General features: G+C 54.8%; 1 protein-coding gene across 3 annotated transcripts in view; it reads right to left on the bottom strand.

Moving 5' to 3' along the window:
• The window catches only part of Trappc12 (trafficking protein particle complex subunit 12), a 63,541-nt gene that overhangs the window by 4,482 nt on the left and 38,663 nt on the right, over positions 1 to 20,396 (bottom strand). For all 3 annotated transcript variants that reach the window (XM_070014679.1, XM_070014678.1, XM_070014680.1), the window contains exons 7-9: positions 10,815 to 10,887; positions 7,499 to 7,572; positions 4,590 to 4,688 (exon numbers count right to left, since the gene is read on the bottom strand). In XM_070014679.1, coding sequence (XP_069870780.1) covers positions 4,590 to 4,688; positions 7,499 to 7,572; positions 10,815 to 10,887 — 246 coding nt within the window. The remainder of the gene's footprint in view (positions 1 to 4,589; positions 4,689 to 7,498; positions 7,573 to 10,814; positions 10,888 to 20,396) is intronic.

Genomic DNA, 20,396 nt, shown 5'->3' on the forward strand with positions numbered 1-20,396 from the left:
AGGGGCGCTGAGGGACCTGCGGGAGGCTGGCCCCCACAGCGCACCTGGCCTGACTCAGCTGCTCTCGGGCTGCAGTGCGGATGTCCTGGGGCAGGGGCGGGGCGCGCTGATCAGGAGACTTGGTCCTTGGTCCCCCAGATAATGAGCAAAGCATCCAGGTTCTCTTCTCCTTCCGTGGCATTGTCCTTGGCCAGCTCCTTCCCACCCCGTGCCACCTGGCTCTGCAGTGCTCCCTCTGCAAGTGCTCCCACCGCCCACCTGCTCTCGGCGGGTGCTCCAGTGCCAGCGCTCCTGCAGTCTTCCGCCTGTCTTTTCCTGGCAGGGCTGGCGTTTGAGGTCTGGACTCTATGGCTGTTAGGCAGGCGCTCTACTTCCCGAACTCTGTCCTCAGGCCTTTTCTGCTTTACTTTCCGATACTGGGACCTCTTACCCAGGCTAGCGTGGGATACCAGTCCTCCTGTCTGCATCTTCTTCCTGGCCGGGGCCTCAGCTCCAGGGGTAATGACCGGTCCTGACAGCCTCTGGGCCACACCTCAGTCAGGTGTCTGACTCCTTGGCCTGGTAGGCCGACCTCTGGTGTCCAGCAGTGTTTGAGAAATCCAGGATGGACAAGAATCTTGCTAAGCATTTAGTGAGAATCCTCATGCCCGGGCCTGGCAACCCGGCCCTCCGATCACGGGCCTGCCTTTACCACCAGTGCTATCCAGCCAGAGGACGCCAGAGACCCCGCCTGCTCTCCGCCCTCCCTCTCCCCGCGGCGAGGCCCGTGCTGGGGTCCCCGAGGAGTCTTGTGCCCAGGCATCCGCATGCTCTTCTCCTTTACCTATGCTGGGCCTCCGATCAGACCGAGGATTTGCACAGCTCCTCTCCCGCTTTGTAGCGCCTTTTCGCTTTCTCTATGGTGTTCCCTGACGCTGAACGGCTTTTTAGTCTTGGTGAAGTCACCCCAGGCACGTTTCTTTCTTTTCTGCTCATGGTTTTGGTGACCCTGCAGGACCCAGCCGCCCAGCGGCTGAGTGGAGTCCTGGGGAGGCCCGTGTCTCTGGCTGTTTCTGGGAATGCACTCCGGCAGGACCGGCCAGTCCCTTCTCTGGGAGACCAGGAGATACCTGTTTGAACACTGTATTATTCCTTCTTCCTCTCCCTTCTTTTTTGATGTCAGTTGTGGTGCTTGAACCCAGGGCCTCACTCACACTCTTGCTTAGCATTTGTTTTTTTCACTCCAGGCTGGCTTGTTACCACTTGAGCCACAGCTCTACTTGTCTTTTTGCTGGTTAATTGGGGATAAGAGCCTCACAGACTTTTCTGCCTGGGCTGGCTTTGAACCGGCACCCTCCGATCTCAGTCTCCTGAGTAGTTGGTGAGTCCTCAGCACGCAAGTTTATCCACATGCTGATGGCACAAACGTGAACTTCCACGCACGCGTATCATGTGCTTGAACCTATTACTCTCCCCTTTAAATATTCTTAATGAGTTTCGTTTATTTTTTAACCATCCCTCCCCCTCCGGCACTGCCCTGCCGGTAGAAGTCAGCGCCCTCCTCTTCCTGGGCAGCCTTCTGGGGCACACCCCTTCGGGCGCAGGACCTGGCGGGCTGGGCTGTGTCTGTCCGCAGAGCCGATGCCAGGCCGGGGTGTCACTGCTCCCGCCTGCTCTCGACATTGCACTGGCCACCGCCGCTTGCTCCGCGTGCCTATCACGTGCCACCCCACGCCTCTTCTCAGCTTCTTCCACTTGGTGTGTTCTGCCCCAGAAAACCATGCTCAGACCTTCCCCACCCCAGGCGCCGCAGCCAGGCCTGCTCAGGCCCTGCTCGCATGGAGGTGTGTTCCCTCCTTCGTGGAGGGTGGAACTTCCTTTGCAAGCTTTGTCCAGGCTCTATCAAAGTCACTGGTCCACGTCTGGTCCCTCCATTTTCAGGCTGGCACAAAAGCCACTGTGTTGGTGCGTGTAAATGAGGGCGCTCAGGACGAGTGCAAGGCTTGGAAGCCGGTCTGGTGAAGTGACTACAGGACGAGGCCTGCTCCTCGGGATGCCCCTGCCCTCCACGTGTGGCTGGGCTCCTCCGTGTGGGCGCCGTGAGCAGTGGACATGTGCAGGAGTGAGGGGTGGCGTGCGTCGTGACGGCAGAGCACGGACGCCAGGCACTCCTGCCTGGGGGGGGGGGTGGCTCCCCTCGTCCCTGGGACCTGACCCTACTCTAACACTTCTTGGTTTTGGGAGAGGGACGGTCCCAGCGCCACGTGTGTGGCAGACGCCCAGCGGTGACTGGCCGGTGACAGGAAGTGTGTTACGTACTTCCTAAGAAGCACCAGCACAGCTCTTCAGGAGTAAACAACCCTGAAGAGTTCAATAGTTCTGCTGCTGGGAGACCAAGCAGAGGGTGGAGGCCCTGGGTCCCCGGTATGTCCCCATGTGATTATGGGTGTGACAGATAAGGGCGTTCGAGCAAACTGGAGCACCCGGAGTGCAGGAGCAACAATCCCACCAACGGCATGGGGTCACCCAGCCTCCACGGCTGCTCACGCCCTCCCCGTCTGGTGCAGGCTCCTGCCTCGTATTTCCGCACGCTCTGCTGCAAAGGCCACTGCTTCTCTCTGAGAACCAGAAGTGCTGCTCTAACTGTCCCTTTCCCAGACGCAGACCGAGCAGGCTCCGAGTGCAGGCTTCTCTAACTGTCCCTTTCCCAGACGCAGACCGAGCAGGCTCCGAGTGCAGGCTTCCTGCGCTGCTGCTGGGCTCATGCAGGGGGACGGGGAGGGAAGAAGGGGGCGGAGGCGGCGCTAGGTCTCTAGCTCCTGTGGGAGGGAAGAAGGGGGCAGAGGTGGCGCTGGGTCTCTAGCTCCTGTGGGGGGGGGAGGAGGAGGGGGCGGAGGCGGCGCTGAGTCCCTAGCTCCTGGGGGGGGGGGAGGAGGGAGTGGAGGGGGCACTGGGTCCCTAGCTCCTGGGGGGGAGGAAGAAGGGGGCGGAGGCGGCGCTGGGTCTCTAGCTCCTGGGGGGGGGGAGGAGGAGGGGGCGGAGGCGGCGCTGGGTCCCTAGCTCCTGCCAGGCGTGGGGGCGCCCGGGGGGCGGGTGTCCAGGCGTCCAGAGCACTGTGCCTGCCACTGAGGCGGCCAGCCCCGGCGGGGCCGTGTGTCTCGCTCTAGGCGGGCGCTGCAGGCGCCGGTGCCGAGGGCTGACCTCTGGCCTGGAAGATTTGCCTCGTTCGGTGCTGGTCCTTGCAGGTGGACATCTCAGCTCCCGCCCGCAATGCAAGTTGTGCTTCGGGAACAGGAGCGGCCCGGGCAGTGGGCTGCACCGAGGGCACTCAGCTCTGCAGCAATCCTCGAGGTCAGGTGGCACCGGCCTGGTGACGTGGCCCGACACCCGGGCTGGCTGTGCGGCCTGGCTACGCACCCCGCCTCGGCCCCTGCTGTGCTCTGCTGTGCTGTGCACACCCTCCCCTCCCTGTCCGTCAGCACTGGCTCCTCATGTCTCCACGGTCAACACAGTGGACCGAGGACAGCACCTGGCCCCAGCTCCCTCATGCTTCTCTGCTCCTGACAGCAAACAGTGTTCACGCTGGGAATGAAATGAGCCCTACGGCACACGAATCTAACTTTGGGTGGTGCGGCTCTGGCTGTGGCCACTGGAGGGAGGATGGAAGACCGAGAGAAACTGAGCTGCGCAGCCTGGGCAAGCGCGGAGCCCGGGGGGCCTGGCGCAGGCTGACTGGTGGCACCAAGGTGGCATAAGAGGCCAGCTTCAGGAGGGCTGTGGGCAGCTGCTGGGGGAGTCGCAAGAGCCAGAGGCCGCCGGGGGAGCACCGGTGCTGTGGCGGCACCCAGGCCCGGCCCAGCGCTGCAGTCCTTTGCGGAGTCACAGGAAGGCCTGGTGCACTGCGGGAGGCGCCCAGGATGCCGCCTGAGCCTGCGGGGGCGGCCGTGCCCATCGGCCCTGAGGAGGTGACGTGGCATGGGCTCCGTGGCCATGTTTATGGTGGCACCACCACTGGGTGCTGAGGGCGACCCTCCTGTCTAGCGGATGCAGATGTGGGAGGACCACTGCACTAACCTGTCCTGGCGCGGAACTTCCCGTCTGGGTGTCCGCCAGGGAGGTGTCCCAGAGAGCTCGAGGTGCCCTGGAGACACGGCCCACAGACGGCGCAGGCTTTGCTCTTCAGCCTCGGGAGGTTACTGTGAGGAGGGCTTCCAGGAGTCGTCCAGGTGACGCTCTTCCTCCCTTGGTGCTCTGTCCCCAGCAAGGCAGCCAGCCAGGGCACCGGCAGCGGCCGCCAGCTAAGCCCAAGCGCACGTCTCTAGCCGGGCCGCACATCCCCAGCGGCGCTGGCACTGACAGCTTCCCGCCAGCTCCCCTCAGTGCATCCCAGAAAACCTGCAGCACCGCTCCTGGCGGCCGGCGCGGGGCTCACACAAGCCGGCAGGACGACACAGCCACGCCACGGCTGCTGCCGAGCCTGCCCCGCCCCGCCCCGCCCCGCCAATGTCAGCCCAGCACTGCTGCGTCACTGCCCATCCTCCTGCACTGGTGTTTATCCTGCTCAAGTTCGTCTCCGAGCACAGAGCTCCTCCAGGCCCCACCCTGCGCACCTGGAGGAGAATCCGGCCGATCCCACTCAGCAGCTGTGGCTCCTGCTCCGGGTGGTACTCGATGACTGCACGGTAGGCGTCCACAGCCAGCACGTAGTCCTGCGAGGCAAGAACCGACAGCACACTGAGCCAGCGGAGGCCCGCCGGTCACACGCGAGAGCCTGGGGCAGGGGACTCCTGGGCACCAGGCCTGCATGGGGCAGGACGTAATCCTACCGGGTGAGCGCCGCCTGCTGGCACGGGGTAGAACTGAGCCTGACCGCCAGCCTTCTGCAGTGAGCCACACCTGGTCTCCAGCTACAATCCACACCCTCTACACCAGAAACCAGTGCGTGGAAGGGCTTGAACTCTGGGCACCACACAGGCAGGCACTAACCTCGGCCACGTCCCAGCCCACTCCTGCCTGTACCAGTTGTAAGCAGGAGCACCCCAGCCCCCACTTTTTGAGGAGCATGTCTATTTTTTTGGTGGCACAGTGTTTATAAACTCATGGCTTTGCGCTGCCAGGCAGGCGCTGTAACGCGTGGCCACACCCCAGCTCTTTCTGCTTTGGTTATTTCTGAGATAGGGTCTTGTGTTTATATGTATGTACGTGTGCATGCTTCCTGCAGCACCGGGAGGCCAAGCGTATGCTGCCATACGCAGCACTTTTCTGGTTGGGATGATCTTTTGGTCTCTGCCTGGGGTGGTCTTGGGCCATGCTCCTGGTCTGTGTGAGCAGTAAGCTTCTAGATCTCCCCAGGTGTGTCAGGGCCGTCTGACAGAAGGGACACTGCCTGTCCTGTGGGAGAAGGGGGTCAGCTCCTCTCAGCTCCACCCAAACCCCGTGTCACTGTAGCTTGGTATCCGCCAAGCAAGTTCTGCATAGACCACTGCTGAAGATGTCATTGTATCGTCTTGGTTAAGACACGTGGTCAGCAATACCATGGCCACTGACAGTGATTTTCTCAGTCACCATGACATTCCAGACTTTTATTTTTATGTTCTTTTGTACTGTCAACTTCCAATCTGGGACTGCAATCACTAGTTTGCTAGCTGGGATGTTTTAGAGAAAGACAAAGGACAAGTAAACTCAAATAAGCAGACAAGCCCGGCATTGGTGGCTCATGCCTGTAATCCTAGCTACTCAGGAGGCTGAGATCTGAGGATCGCAGTTCAAAACCAGCCCGGGGCAGAAATGTCCATGAGTCTTATTTCCAATTAACCACCAGAAAACTAGAAGTGGTAGAGCACTAGTCTTGAGCTGAAAAGCTGAGGGACAGCGCCCAGGCCCAGAGTTCAGGCCCCATGACCGACAAAAACTTAATGTGTGGGGCTGGGAAGGTAGCTCAGCGGTAGAGTGCATGCCTTGCAAGCATGAGGCCCTGGGTTCGATTCCTCAGCACCACATAAACAGAAAAAGCCAGAAGTGGCACTGTGGCTCCAGTAGTAGAGCGCTAGCCTTGAGCTAAAGAGCTGAGGGACAGTGCCCAGGCCCAGAGTTAATGCCCATGACCAGCAAAAAAAAAAAAAAAAAAAAAAAAAAACTTAATGTGTATTTCACAGGAGCAATGCTATTCAAAATAATTAATGGTGAATCCATGGTTAGCTCTGTCGCCGGTTGTCACGGGTACTGAGCCCCCACGTCTGCCATACCGGGCATGTCCACTAGGTGGCAGAAGGCATGTGCTTAGGTGGTCCAGAACCGTGCATTTTCCCCTCTGGTTTTAACTCGTGAAAATGGAAAAGGCAGTTAAACTCCCAAACTAGATGGTGTTCATAGTGAACCACACTGCGCTCTGTGCTGAGTCCTGACAAGGCAGCACCTTCCTCTTGGAGTCTGGGACTGCCACTGGAGACAACAAAGACAGGCACCTCTGTACAATGTGTTCACAAATAAAATGAAAAAAAACAAAGACAGGCACTTCCATCCCGTAATTCTCCACGCGCGAGCACAGCATGGCGGTGGCTGGGGGGAGGGGGGCTCCCCGGGGAGCTGTGGTCCCGTGATTAATGAATGCAACGCCGGTGGGGAAACTAACACTGGCCGCTCATCTCTATAACTCCTGCACTGGCCTTGGGGGGGGGGGGGAGGTGAAGGAGCCGGGCAGGGCAGGGCAGGGCAGGGCAGGGCAGGCCCGTGGGGAGGGCAGGGCAGGGCAGGGCAGGGCAGGGCGGGCCCGTGGGGAGGGCTAGAGCTCTCTGAGCTGAGCGGGGGCCCCTGAGAGCACTGCTTTCCTCTGCTGGCGTGGTGTCAGAGTGGGGAGGGTTTCAGAGAAATGCTGTCCTCTCGCTATGGAGGGCAGAAGCGGCTTCTCCCGTGTCCCCCCCTCCCCCCAAGGAGCAGGGGCCGGCTGGCCTGGCGGGGGCCTCTGCACTCCACGGAGCCTGAACACGTGCGCCGCGGTGGTACCGGTGCTGGGAAGGCAGCTTGTGTCTGCAGCCGGCGGGAGGAGAGCCGGGGTGGGGCTCATTTGAAAATCGGCTGCAGGAGCCGGAATAGACTGGAAAAACGGTGACTGACAGCTCTGCCTGGCTCCTTGCTCCACGCTGGCCCTGGGGCAGAAAGCGCCGTGGCGAAGCCTCACCAGCGGCGCTGGGGGGGGCCTGGCCTCGGCTGCCATGGGCATCACAAACCAGACTGGAGAAAAACCCTCCCTTACCGTGACAGGGAGAACAAAGGACACCTCTCCCAGACGGATTCACAGGAGAACAAGGAGGAATGCGCCATCTTCATTAAACCACTTAGACCCTGCCTGCACAATTTAATGTGATAACACAAACTCTGCTTTTGGAGGAAATTTCCTTCCGTAGAAATGAGTGTCATGAACTCCGAGCAGCCTGGGCACTGGCTGAACTCTGCTCAGACGCACTGCCTGCACTTGGTGTGGCTTCTGAGACACCCTCTCCCCATGCCCTGACCCACCTACCTTCATCAGGAGCAGACAGTTCGCCGTGGAGTACAGCACGCGGCCCAGACGGGACCTCCACAGCTGAACCGACGCTGTGGGAGAAAGTGGCTTGTGAGCATGTAAATAAACCGGTCTCCGGCAGCCCATCAACCCCAGTGCCGGGCATTCCGGTTAATGCCAGTGGGTGTAGCCCAGCGTTTAGTCTGCTGGCTTCCCTGGAGACAGAGAATAGTGCTTTCAGGATGATGCTCCCTAAGAGGACACAGTAGAAGAACAAGAAGGTAGTTCCCCAGTCCAAGATCAAATACTTCAATCACGAGCACTAAGAAAAAATGAACAACTCTGGGCGCTGGTGGCTCATACCTGTCACCCTAGATACTCAGGAGGCTGAAATCTGTGGATCACAGTTCAAGGCCAGCTGGGGCAGAAAAGTCTGTGAGACTCTTTACTTATTTCCAATAAAGTACTCAAAAAAAGCTGTGATGTTGTGGCTCCAGTGGTAGAGCACTAGTCTTGAGCACAGAGGCTCAGGGACCATGCCCAGGCCTTGAGTACAAGCCCCAGAGACGGAACACACGCACGCACGCACGCATGCACACACACACACACACACACACACACACACACACACACACACACACACACACACACACACACACACACACACGAGCCGGGAGCTGGTGGCTCACGCCTGTAATCCTAGCTACTCAGGAGGCTGAGATCTGAGGAACACACACACACACACACACACACACACACACACACGAGCCGGGAGCTGGTGGCTCACGCCTGTAATCCTAGCTACTCAGGAGGCTGAGATCTGAGGATCACACACACACACACACACACACACACACACACACACACACACACACACACACACACACACACGAGCTGGGAGCTGGTGGCTCACACCTGTAATCCTAGCTACTCAGGAGGCTGAGATCTGAGGATCATGGTTCAAAGCCAGCCTGGGCAGGAAAGTCTGTGAAACTTTTTTTTTTTGGGTCTGGTCGTGAGGCCTGAACTCTGGGCCCGGGCGCTGTCCCTCAGCTCTTCAGCTCAAGGCTAGCACTCTACCACTTGAGCCACAGCGCCACTTCTAGCTTTTGTCTTTTTGTTTATGTGGTGCTGAGGAATCGAACCCAGGGCCTCATGCATGCAAGGCAAGCGCTCTACCACTGAGGCAACTTCTCAGCCCCAGTCTGTGAAACTTTTATCTCCAATAAACCACCAAAAAACCGGAAGTGGCACTGTAGCTCAAGTGGCAGAGCGCAGGGACAGTGGTCAGGCCCAGAGGTCAAGCCCCACGACTGACCAAAAACAAAACAAACAAGAACATGAACAGCTGCCACGCAGCAGCGCTCGTCTCCTCGCAGCTCAGACGGCCTGGGAGGGTCCTACTTGGGGACCTGGACACCGTGGAAGCTGCCGGGAGAGGCAGGGCCCACCTGGGGCCCAGTGCATGTCAGCGTTACCTCTTAGGACCTGGGGCCAGTGCCAGCTTCCGGAGGCCTTGGTTCTTGTTTTTGGTTGATCATGGAATTTGAACTCAGGTCCCTGGGTGCTCTAGCACTTTGAGCCACAGCTCCACGTCTGCCTTTTTGGTGGTTTACTGGACTCTCTGTTAGGGCTGCCTTTAAATGGAATCCTCAAATATCAAGGTCACAGGTGGCAGGTAGGGATGAGCCTCCTGAATGATTCTCCAACTTTAAGGAACAATTCCTCATGGCGGACACTGGACTAGGCGTGGCAAGTGCTGCAGGCGGGCGGGCGGCCACGCCCCTGCACCTGTGCGCACCCGTGCTGCATTTCGCAGTCTACCCCAGCACACACTCCCCGAGGAACCGCTCGTCCCTGCTCTGCCTGATGTCCAACCCCAGGGAGCCCAGACACCACCTCGAGAGCCACACACGAGACACAGCCCTGCGTCCTGCGTCTGGGCAGTTCTGTGTGCGCACACATGTGTTCACACACAGAACGCCCCCCCCCAAGGTGCTTACCCTGTGTCCTGAGTCTTGGCAGTTGTATGTGTGCGCACACACACACACACGTTCACACACAGAACGCCCCCCCCATGGTGCTCGCCCTGTGTCCTGCGTCTGGGCAGTTGTATGTGTGCACACACACGTGTTCACACACAGAACGACCCCCCCACGGTGCTCACCCTGTGTCCTGAGTCTTGGCAGTCACATGTGTGTGCACATACACACACGTTCACACACAGAATGCCCCCCCATGGTGCTCGCCCTGTGTCCTGAGTCTTGGCAGTCACATGTGTGTGCACATACACACACGTTCACACACAGAATGCCCCCCCCATGGTGCTCGCCCTGTGTCCTGCGTCTGGGCAGTTGTATGTGTGCACACACACGTTCACACACAGAACGCCCCCCCCCCACAGGTGGCTTCTCCCAGACACAAGGAAGCCCAGGAGAGCCAGTGTGGTGGCCTTGCAGGCCCAGCATGTCCCCACCCACCCAAGGCCTCGCTGACCGTCCCTGCCATGGTCTGCCCACCTGTGTCCCATCCAGACTCTCCAGACTCTCTCCTGCCAGAGCAGTGCCTGCCCGCGGGATGGCAGCCCAAGACGGCAGCATGTCCTGTGTTGGGCGTGTAATGAGGCAGAAACGGCACCCCGCGGCTGGGCATGTGGCGTGTGGCGAGGGGAACAGGAACCATGTGTGGGGAGTACCTGCCCAGGGAGAGGTAGGCGCGGAATTTCAGGTGCTGGACGCTGAGGCCCTAACTCATGCCGAGGGCATTCGGGAGAGTGGAGGCTGCACGCTGCTGTCCCAGCATGTGTGTTCTCTGCCCTGGTAGGGTACAGCAAGACAGCGCAGTGGTGCTGGTACCACAGGCCTCCGCTCTGCATAAATGACTCAGATCTTAGGTACTTTCACATAGCAGCAGAAAACAGACCAAGAAACCAGCCTCCTCAATGTGCAGATCTGCCAGCGTGGCAGCCCGAGTCCTTTCGGTGGCCCGATTCAGGGAGCCCTGCACGCCTGGCCGCCACGGGTGCCCTCACGCCTGTGTTTCACTCGCTCCCGTCTGCCACAGCTGTGGCCTCCCAGGTGAGGCGCTCTTCCTAGAGGAAGGCCTCTCCAGTGCTCACGGCAGGGCCGGGCCCTGTCCACATGCAGAACCTCCCCAGTGTCCGTGATCATTGGGGTAAGGCGTGTTCCCATTCCACGTGAGGGGCAGAATGTGCCCAGTGCACACCTGCAGCACGGCCACAGTGCAAATGCACTGGGTGAAGGAGAAGGGGGGAGGGGGGGAGAAGGGGACATGCGCTGTGGAGCCGAGCCTGCTCCACGAAGAGGCCACTCACCTTGTCTGCTCTCTGGGGTGAGGCTGCTCATGCCCCCGTCCTCAGCAAAGCCCTGCTCCAAGTTGGCCAAGATCTGCAGTCATTCAAACAAGAATCAACCGTAAGAAGCACAGCGGTGTCTGTTTTCACGTCATAATATATACTAGGCACAGACAACTTCTCTGGGTGAAGTGACCGTGGAGGAGTGTCCACACAGACACACCCTGCTTCTGTGGGGGGACCGTGAACGGATGGCGTGCTCTGTGGTGGAAAGTGACGTTTGGGTGGGGATGCCAGTGAAGTGCATTTCCAGTTTTTGTTGAGCGGAAAGCATTTGATGTGAGCACTAACCTCCGTGGAAATATCAGTCTTACTCTGGGCACAGCAAGGGATTGTACTATTTTTATTTTATTGATACTTTATTTTATTTTTGTTGGTCGTGGGGCTTTGAACTTGGCCTGGGCGCTGTCCCTCAGCTCTTCAGCTCAAGGCTAGCACTCTACCTACCACTTGAGCCACAGCGCCACTTCTGGCTTTTTTCTGCTTATGTGGTACCGAGGAATTGAACCCAGGGCCTCATGCATGCACGGCAAGCGCTCTACCACTGAGCCACCTTCCTTCCCAGCCCTTTATTTTGATTTTTTGAAGGGCAGGATGAGAAAATGCCCTGAGGGTAAAAACTATTGGCTAGGAAGGCCCTCAGCTGGTGAGCCCTCAGCGGCCGGCCAGGGGTGGCTGTGCAGTGCCGTGGGAGCACTCCTCATGACATCACACAAGCAAAGAACTATGTGTGACTATTGACTTAGCACACCTGGGCCCAACACCGTCTAGCCTTCAAACCAAGTTAAGTGAGTTTTACTAGTCTATCTGTCCTGTTGTTCCACCCCCTCTCCCCCCCCCCCCCCCCGCCCCACCCAATCCTGGAGCTTGAACTCAGGGCCTGGGTACTGTCCCTGAACTTTTTTTTTTTTTTTGGGGGGGTGTCCAGTTGTGGGGCCTGAACTCTGGGCCTGGGCGCTGTCCCTCAGCTTTTCAGCTCAAGGCTAGTGCTCTACCACTTGAGCCACAGCGCCACTTCCGTAATTTTTCTTTTTGCTTATGTGGTGCTGAGGCATCAAACCCAGGGCCTCAGGCTTGCAAGGCAAGCGCTCTACCACTGAGCCACCTTCCCAGCCCCAGTCCCTAAGCTTCTTTTGCTCAAGATTAGCACTCTACCATTTAAGCCACAGCACCACCTCCAGCTTTTTCTGTGTGTATGTGGTACTGAGGAACGGAACACCCAGGGGGTCATGCATGCTAGGCAAGCACTCTGCCACTAAGCCACATCCCCAGGCCCCTTCATCTGTCTTTTGATAAGTAGTCATACACCAGAAATAGACAGGGAAGAAAGTCAGTGTCCCATCGCCATCTCTCTTAGGCGTCTACACAGCAGCTCCAGCTTCCCCTCCCGGGCCCTCTTGAGGGCTGGTGCAGGCGAAGGTGCTTCAGCACCATGAGGAGGGACAGTGCCCAGACTCCTGGCACACAGGAGGGGTTATGTTAATGGTTTCTGACTGACCCTCTGTGGCTACTTCTCTTTTTCTCCTTCTTTCTGTCCTTCCTTCCTTCTCTTTCCTTTCTGCCTCCTTTTTTTTGGCTGGTCCTGGGCTTGAACTCAGGGCTGGGCTCTGTCCCTGAACTTTCTCACTCAAGGTTAGGGCTTGACCACTTGAACCACAGCTCCACTTCTGGCTTTTTGGTGGTTCATTGGAGATAAGAGTCTCGCAGACTTTCCCGCCCTGGCTGGCCTTGAATCTCAGTCCTCAGATCCCAGCCTCCTGAGTAGCTAGGATTACAGGTGTGAACTACCAGTACCTGGCTACTTTTCATTTCTGAGGTACCTTACCAAATGATGCCCATTAGTGGGTCCTGTCTGATTCACAAGTGCATCCCTGAGAGGCTTTCCAAACACTTGGTCACAGTGTGTGGTTTTACTGTTGTCTCCAGAGACAGCTCTTTGCATCATAAAGAATGCACTGGTTTACAAACAGCTGCTTCTATCCAACAGAGTGACAGACACCAGAGGCCTAACCCAGAGCTGAAGTATTTAGGAAATACAGGTATTGCAAGAAAAGCCTGCACTTGCTTCAGGGTGTTAACTGTGCTTTATCTGTGGAGTCCCCATCCCTCCTTGGATGCCGAGACCACAGTCCAAGCAAGCCAGACCCCAGAGCAGGCGCCAAGCACAGGCCCAGCTCGATCCAGGGCGTACTCTGAAGTTGGAGGTGCCACTGTATGTTAAGGTGGCAGACTGACATTGCCTGGACCAGGGTAAACAGGAAGCCCAGGGATATTTCCACTTTATGTGGTATGAGGGGAAGATCAGTTTTTCGCTTTTCACCAGCTGGGCGCTGGTGGCTCACACCTGTAATTCTAGCTACTTAGGAGGCTGAGATCTGAGGACTGAGTTTCAAAGCCAGCTGGGGTATGAAAATCGGTGAAACTCTTATCTCCAATTAACCAGAAAACTGGAAGTGGTGCTATAGCTCAAAGTAGTAGAGCACTAGCCATAAGCAAAAAAGGTCAGGGACAGCACCCAGGCCCTGAGTTCAAGCTTCATGAGCAACAACAAGAAAAGAAACCAAAAAAGAAGCCGGGTGCCGGTGGCTCATGCCTGTCATCCCAGCTACTCAGGAGACTAAGGATCTAAGGATCCTTAGTGTGATCTAAGGATCACAGTTCAAAACCAGAAGTGGCGCTGTTGCTCAAGTGGTAGAGCGCTAGCCTTGAGCTGAAGAGCTGAGGGACAGCGCCCAGGCCCAGAGTTCAAGCCCACGACCAACAAAAAAAAAAAAAAAAAAAAAAAAAGAAAGAAAGTAAAAAAGGACATCACAGCCCAAGTGAATACCACATTCACTGTCCCCGCGTGTGTCCTGGCGACGGGCCGCCAATCTGCCCACCTGCGGCAAGTGCCCGGGGTACACAGAGGGACAACTTCTACTTATAATTTTTTTTAATAGGGGAACCACGGTATAACCCCTCTTTTCACTGTATCTGATGTTGGTATAATTTGGGAAGGGAAAGGGAAAAAACAAATTGTTTGAATAGGGATACAGGTAGACCCATTGCAACAATGAGATGTACAAGATACTATGTCGAAAAAAGAACTTTACAATTTAGGTGGGGGGGGGGAGTGTAGTTGAGGAGGTGGGAGGGAAGGATGGTAGGGGAAAATCAGAGGAGGCGGAGGAGGCAACAATGCTTGGTGAGAAATGTACTCATGACCTTGCTCATGTAACTGTAACCCCTCTGTACAGTATTTTCACAATAAAAAACTTATTAAAAAAAAAGAAAAACATGGGGGAGGAGGATGTGCCATATTTTTTTTCTCTTGGGAAAAGGAGGCCTGTGAGGATGGACGGGCTTCAGTGGTCTGTCGGCTGCCAAGGCTCAGGCAGGCCTTGCAGTGCGTGGTGGAGGCCGTGGGGTGGTGCTCCAGGACACACAAGGGCCTCTGCTGGCCCGGAGCTCCGCAGCCAGAACCTGGTCCTGCTGGGGTGGGAGCATCAGGGGAGAGTGAGCTCAGGGAGGGCAGTTCTGTGCTGCTGGCAGTGGGGAAGGTCAGCACAGAGACAGGTCCGTGGGTCGGGCTGCAGGACTGAAATGAGGATGCAGGAAGGAGGCGTCTCCCTCCGCTATCTGCAGCCCACAATTGCCCTAAGCAGCGCTGCCAGTGAGGAGAGCAGTGACAGCAGGCAAAGGACATCAGGCCTGGGTGGGTGACACAGGCTGGACTCTTCTAAAGCATGGGAAGGTCAACTAGCAGCTATCAGAAGAGTGGCATGTCAGCCATTAACAGGGAGGGGAAGGTATCCTGGATAAGTGAGTATCAGAACAGAGTGACCGCATGGGGCAGGGAGCACACAGGACAGAGGGACCTCAGGGACAGTGATCACACAGGACAGAGGGACTGCAGGGGACAATGAGTGCACAGGACAGAGGGACCTCAGGGACAGTGAGCACACAGGACAGAGGGACCTCAGGGGACAGTGAGTGCACAGGACAGAGGGACTGCAGGGGACAGTGAGTGCACAGGACAGAGGGACCTCAGGGACAGTGAGCGCACAGGACAGAGGGACCTCAGGGACAGTGAGTGCACAGGACAGAGGGACTGCAGGGGACAGTGAGCGCACAGGACAGAGGGACCTCAGGGACAGTGAGTGCACAGGACAGAGGGACCTCAGGGACAGTGAGCACACAGGACAGAGGGACCTCAGGGGACAGTGAGCACACAGGACAGAGGGACCTCAGGGGACAGTGAGCACACAGGACAGAGGGACCTCAGGGGACAGTGAGCACACAGGACAGAGGGACCTCAGGGGACAGTGAGCACACAGGACAGAGGGACCTCAGGGGACAATGAGTGCACAGGACAGAGGGACCTCAGGGGACAATGAGTGCACAGGACAGAGGGACTGCAGGGGACAGTGAGTGCACAGGACAGAGGGACCTCAGGGACAGTGAGCACACAGGACAGAGGGACCTCAGGGACAGTGAGCGCACAGGACAGAGGGACTGCAGGGACAGTGAGCGCACAGGACAGAGGGACTGCAGGGGACAGTGAGTGCACAGCTGCATGGGATCTGGAGTGGAGCCAGTACTAGTTACTAATGTCTGTGGACCAGCTTATTACAGCACAGGAGTCCTGGTGTCTCTAGAATGATGGAGGCTATGTCACCTGGCTCCAGGAAATCTGGAGCAGTGACGGGTGAGCGAGGCCAATGTGGGCGAATGGCACCTCTGTGTTGGGGGATGGGGCCCTTGCTCGCGGGGAGCCCTTCCAACAGGGAAGGGGGTCAAGGGCTGTGTGCAGCTGTCTGTGTGCAGGGCTGGTACAGGAGGCTGGCCCAGCGCCATCAACCACAGCCACCAGTGCTTTGCGGATGGGGCCTGATGGGTGCATTCTGCTTCATCTTCAGAAACAAACCACGGAGGTGCTGTTCTCTGCCCCAACTGCTTCCCTATGCAGGGCAGAGGCAAGTACGGTCACCAGATGGTGGTCAAGGTCACCATGACTTTAAGCTTATCGCTCTGAAACCCTATCTCCTTAGCTATATAATAGAATGTTTTCACAGACCTGTGTGACAAATTATGGAGCTTCAATGAGAATTTTTTTTTATCTGCAGTAGTTGGTAAACTTCAAAAGTGATGAGTGAAGATCACTTACATATAGAAGCAACAAGAAAAATCCCACTGGCTCAGACTTCCGCGGCGGCTTCTCTTCACTCCTCCTGGTATGTACTACGCCGTGGAAGGTATAGTATAGATAGGTGTAATTTGGGAGCAATGCAGTTAGGACTATGCTGACTGCTACATAGTAAGTGGGCCTCTGAAGCTTCTGGGAGCTTCCTCAGCACAGTGGTGTGGGCTGGCCACAGAGGAGGGTGAAGGCTGTGACCTGAATCACGGTGCTGGACACCAAGGGCAGCTCCAGACACCGGGCCCCAGGCCTGTTGGAGCCAAAAGCCTGTGCCAGGGAGCAGAGAGCCAGTGCGCGCCCGTCAGAGGACGCAGGTGGCTGCAGGGCAGAGGTTCCTTCGTGAAGGACGCTGAGGGCCTGCGCAGCTCTCGTTACCAACACCCCAGCTCAAGGTATGTGGTTTACAACACGAGGATCTGTTCCTCCACACCTCTCCCTAGCTCCTCTTCCGGGAAGCCGGCTGCCATGGGTGAGGACACTCAAGCAGCCCGAGGCAAAGATATTGGGGACTTCTGAAACTGGCAGTGACACCTGGCAAGTGGAGGGAGCCACCTGGCCGGCCAGCCCCCAGGGACACGGCCCCAGCTAGCATCTTGTCTGCAGGGCAGAACCACCCCGAGCTTCCCCAGGCTTGAGGCAAGAAGTCACTGTTGCCAGGAGCTGGTGGCTCATGTCTATAATCCTAGCAAGTCAGGAGGCTAAGATCTGAGGATTGAGGGTCATGGCCAGCCTGGGCTTCTCAAAGTCTGTGAAACTCTGATCTCCAATTAAAACATCAAAAAGCTGAAAGCGGAGCTGTGGCTCAAATGAGGTCCTAAGTTCAAACAGCATTACCATACTCCCGACACGTCATCTTCCGGAAAATAAACATGATGGAAGACTGTTATGGTCAGAGTGAGAAACGTCCCTCACAGGATCATGTTTACATGCTTGGTCCCTAGCCTGGTCCTTGGGGAGGCCATCCTGGGAGACTCCGGAGCCTTGGAAGGCGGGACGTAGTTGAGGGAAGTAGGGCAATGGGGGCGGGTCCTGGCAGGTGTCTCGTTCCTCTCTTCTGTCCTACTCTTGTCCCAGGGAGGTGGACAGCCTTTGCCTACCACCATGATGGTCTGCCCAGACACGCAGGGTCAGGAAGCCTCGGAACTGGAAGCAAACTGCAGCTTCCTCTCTTATCCCAGGGGATTTTATCCACCGCAACAAAAAGTAACAAGCAAAGCAATTCTGGAAACAGAAGTGTGCAGGAGTAGCTACTGTTATAGCAGATAAAACAGATGAGAAGACCAGAACTGCAAATCCAAAGTTCATTACGTATGCTCAAGAAGTCAATTCAGTAAGACAAAACAACTGTACATATGTGCGCACTTAATGCCAAAGCACATGATTTTATAAAACGAACAATTACTGAAACTAAAGGGAGAAAAAGATATCCAATCCAGCAATGGTAGAGGACTTCAGTATCAGGCTTTCATCAATAAACTAAGATAAAAAACAAATGAACAAACAAACCACCAGAATAACAGGTGTTGATGGCTCATGACTGCAATGCAGCTACTCAGGAGGCTGAGGTCTTAGAGCCACAGTCTGAAGCCAGCTCAGGCAGATGAATCTGAGACTCTTATCTCCAATTATCCAGCAAACAGCTGGAAGTGGAGGTGTGGCTAACGTGGTAGAACATCAGCTTTGAGTGAAAAAGTGGAGCAAAAGTGTTGTGTCTGCATTGGAATTTGATGTGGCCACACCTTTCTCCGCCCATACCCTTGATAAGGCCTAGCCCAGGCGCAGACACCCTCTCTCTGCTCTTTTCTAGCTCTTTCCTTCTCTTCTCTTTCCCAGCTCTCCCAGCTCTCTTTCCCAGGCCTTTCCCCACCATGTGGAGGACCAAGATGGCCTGGTGCCAGCCAGAACGATGAATAAACCTACCCCTTACCTAAAAAAAAAAAAGTGTGTGTCTGAGTTTCTCTCTTTCTCTCTCTCTCTCTCTCTCTCTCTCTCTCTCTCTCTCTCTCTCACACACACATACACACACACACACACACACACACACACACACACACACACACACACACACACACACACACACACACACACACACACACACACAAAACCACCCTGCCCTACCAGAGTTACATTATTTTATAGATTGAACCAATTTAGCAGATACTTATAAAAATTCTGAACAGGTTCAGAATGCACACTCTTCTTATTCAATTCCATTAATTTATGGTATGTTTTGCAGTATGTTGTATAGAAAATACCATAAATTAGGCCACAAAATAAATCTCAACAAATTTTAAAAATTGAACTAAAAATTAACAACAAAACAAACCAGAAATGAAAACTCATTCATGCAGATTTTACAACATGCTACCAAAGAAATCAAAAGGGAAATTTAGAAATTTCTTGGAGCCAGGTGCCAGTGGTTCATGCCTATAATCCTAGCTACTTGGGAGGCTGAGATATGAGGATCACGGTTCAAAGCCAACCTGGGCAGAAAAGTCCATGAGACTCTTATCTCCAATTAACCACCAGAAAAATGGAAATGGCGCTGTGGCTCAAGTGGTAGAGTGCCTTGAGCTAAAGAGCTAGGGACAGTGCTTAGGCCCAGAGTTCAAACCCCACAACCAAAAACAACAACAAATGAAATTTCTTAGCATGAATAAAATGGAAACAACATACAAAAAATTTTAGTATACTGCAAAAATAGTACTAAGAGGTAAATTTTTAACAGTAAATGCTCAAATTAAAAAAAAAAATTCTGGAAATTTCAAGCAAATGACCTATGTGTTTCAAGGACTTGGAAAGTGAAGGGCAAAGCCAAACTAAAATTAGCATTTCAAAAGAAACAATACAGGGGCTGGGAAGGTGGCTCAGTGGTAGAGCGCATGCCTTGCATGCATGAGGCCTTGGGTTCCATTCCTCAGCACCACATAAGCAAAAAGAAAAAAGCTGGAAGTGGCACTGTGGCTCAAGTGGTAGAGCGCTAGCCTTGAGCTGAAGAGCTGAGGGACAGCGCCCAGGCCCAGAGTTCAGGCCCCACAACCGGACCCCCCCCCCAAAAAAAAAGAAACAATACAGGTCAGAGAGAGATAAATGAAATAAGTGACTGAAAAGCAAAAGAGTTGTTTGAAAAGACACTCTGACAAACGTTTGGCTAAACTCAATAGGATGAAATATAAAAAAGATCATACAACTGATATCTCAGAAATTGAAAGGATTATTATAGATGATTATATACCAACATTTGCCAACAAACTGGGAAAATTCAGAGGACAGGTGTAAGTTTAGACACATAAAACTTACCAACATTGAGCCACCAAGACATGGAGAACCTCTTTAAATCAGTAATGATTAGCTTGGTTTAATAAGGAATAAAAGTCCCCCAACAAAGCCAAGTCCAGGATTGAATGGCTTCACTGATAAACTCTACCAAATTTTATATTTATTTTATTTTTGTTGGTCGTGGGTCTTGAACTCTGGGCTTGGGCGCTGTCCCTAAGCTCTTCAGCTCAAGGCGAGCGCTCTGCAACCTGAGCCACAGCACCACTTCCAGTTTTTTGGTGGTTTATTGGAGTTAAGAGTCTGACGGACTTTGGTGCCTGGGCTGGCTTTGAACTGCAATCTTCAGATCTCAGCCTCCTGAGTAGCTAGGATTACAGGCGTGAGCCACTGGCACCTAGCTTCTACCAAATTCTGTAGACCAATATTCCTGAGGAGTATTTCCTGCAAAAATTCTTGGCAAAATACTACCAAATCAAACCCACAGCACATATAAAAGACCTTGCACCCTGGTTTAAATCAGGATTTGAATCAGAGGTGCAAGGATGGTTCAACATGCATAAATCAATATAGACAAACATGACAGATGACAAATAAAAAATGCTATGATCATCTCAATAGAGACAGAAAAAACATTCGATAAAACTTAACATTACTTCATGATAAGAACTGAACAATTGGGCTGGGAAGGTGGCTCAGTGGTAGAGCGCTTGCCTTGCATGCATGAGGCCCTGGGTTCAATTCCTCAGCACCACATAACCAAAAAGAAAAAAGCTGGAAGTGGCGCTGTGGCTCAAGTGATAGAGCGCTAGCCTTGAGCTGAAGAGTTAAGGGACAGCTCCCAGGCCCAGAGTTCAGGCCCCACAACCGGACCCCCCCCCCAAAAAAAAAAAAAAGAACTGAACAATTTAGGCTTACACCTATATATGACAAATACACACCCACCACCACAATGAATGAGGCAAAGCTAAAAATCTAAGATCTAGAACCAGATAAAGTCTCCACTCTTACCAGTCTTAGTCAATTTAGTACTAAAAGTTTTTGCCAGACAAATAAGGCAAGAATAAGAAATAAGAAGCATACTAACA

The sequence above is a fragment of the Dipodomys merriami genome, unplaced genomic scaffold (assembly GCF_024711535.1).
Source record: "Dipodomys merriami isolate MVZ:Mamm:240054 unplaced genomic scaffold, mDipMer1.0.p SCAF_99, whole genome shotgun sequence".
Taxonomy (NCBI): Eukaryota; Metazoa; Chordata; class Mammalia; order Rodentia; family Heteromyidae; genus Dipodomys; species Dipodomys merriami.